Source organism: Opisthorchis viverrini, assembly GCF_000715545.1.
Source record: "Opisthorchis viverrini unplaced genomic scaffold opera_v5_3575, whole genome shotgun sequence".
Classification (NCBI taxonomy): domain Eukaryota; kingdom Metazoa; phylum Platyhelminthes; class Trematoda; order Opisthorchiida; family Opisthorchiidae; genus Opisthorchis; species Opisthorchis viverrini.
In genome coordinates this window covers 1-1,091 of record NW_008756052.1, presented here as the reverse complement: position 1 = coordinate 1,091, position 1,091 = coordinate 1, and the positions used below count along the sequence as shown (strand labels likewise).

The 1,091-nt window shown below is 42.8% G+C and overlaps 1 protein-coding gene across 1 annotated transcript; it reads right to left on the bottom strand.

The window, feature by feature from the left end:
• Positions 1–112: 112 nt before the first annotated feature.
• Positions 113–782, bottom strand: T265_16037 (hypothetical protein; the record flags this gene model as incomplete). Its single annotated transcript, XM_009179525.1, has 5 exons — positions 113–198; positions 234–337; positions 371–426; positions 464–590; positions 628–782. Coding segments are annotated over 5 exons (528 nt in total), but the record flags the coding sequence as incomplete, so codon positions are not given.
• Between the last annotated feature and the right edge of the window lie 309 nt (positions 783–1,091).

Sequence of the window (1,091 nt, the reverse complement as noted above, 5' to 3'; positions counted from 1 at the left end):
GTGTGAAATCAATCAGTTGCAACTAATACGTGATACATTGCTGTTTAGTTGGATGTACCCGTCGACTATAAGCACAGGTGCAAAAATGATAAGCGGCGGAACGAGAACTTACCCTGAGATCACACAATGAATTGAGCAAAATATTGCACGGTTTGAGATCACGATGTAGTACGTTAGCTGAATGTATATATTTCAGGCCTGCAACTAGGATGACAGGCAAAATGTAGGAGTACCTCTGAGCATCTGATACAAAAAGTAGCAAATGTGATCACTGCTCAGTTTTTGCGTTTTTAAGAGACTATGCAGGTCTGTCTCCATGAAACATTCAACAATATAACTGAAATTTCAAAGGCTACAAGAGGGTGCTTACACATCCTTCATATCCTCGAACTTTGAACTGGTGATGATGTCATACACCTGAATTATCTAAAGGAAAATGCACAAATTTTTCAATGGAACGAACGTTCTCATGATCCAGTCTGCTGAGGATACGAATCTCCCGATATGTCCTTTGGCAGTATGTCTGATGTTCAAATGGAGAAATTTTCTTGATCGCCACCTTTTCATTCCGCTCCTGATCATAAGCAGAACTACCTGGTCAATGTAGACACACAAAAATCAACTCACACAACCATTCCGTATGCACCCTCACCAATATAACGAAGGTCTACGAATCGCGGGCCCACTTCAAAATGTTGACCTCGGACAGTTACTACATCTTGAGCTCCTGTGCCGTCCAACTTATGGTTGGCTGCGACCCCAGGTGAATCAGAAGAGGCCATTAAAGTACACTTGTTATCGTGGCAGGGACACAAAGTGCACACGAAATCCAAGTTCGAGGGTATCCTAATCCCATTCAGCTGTACGTGTTTCCGCGCGCACCTCGGAAAAAGCGCCTTTCAGATATGGTTTTGTTTAATGTGACCAAACAAAGCAGCGCGTTCATTCATACAACGAAGCCGGATGCTCCCATTTGGATGCAACAATATCAAAATAGCTGTATATAGGAGAGATCGCATACCACCTCCTAACTTACGAAGAGAAGGCGAAGAAAATGTTGCAAGTTTGTCCACCAACTGTTCCATTCCTAA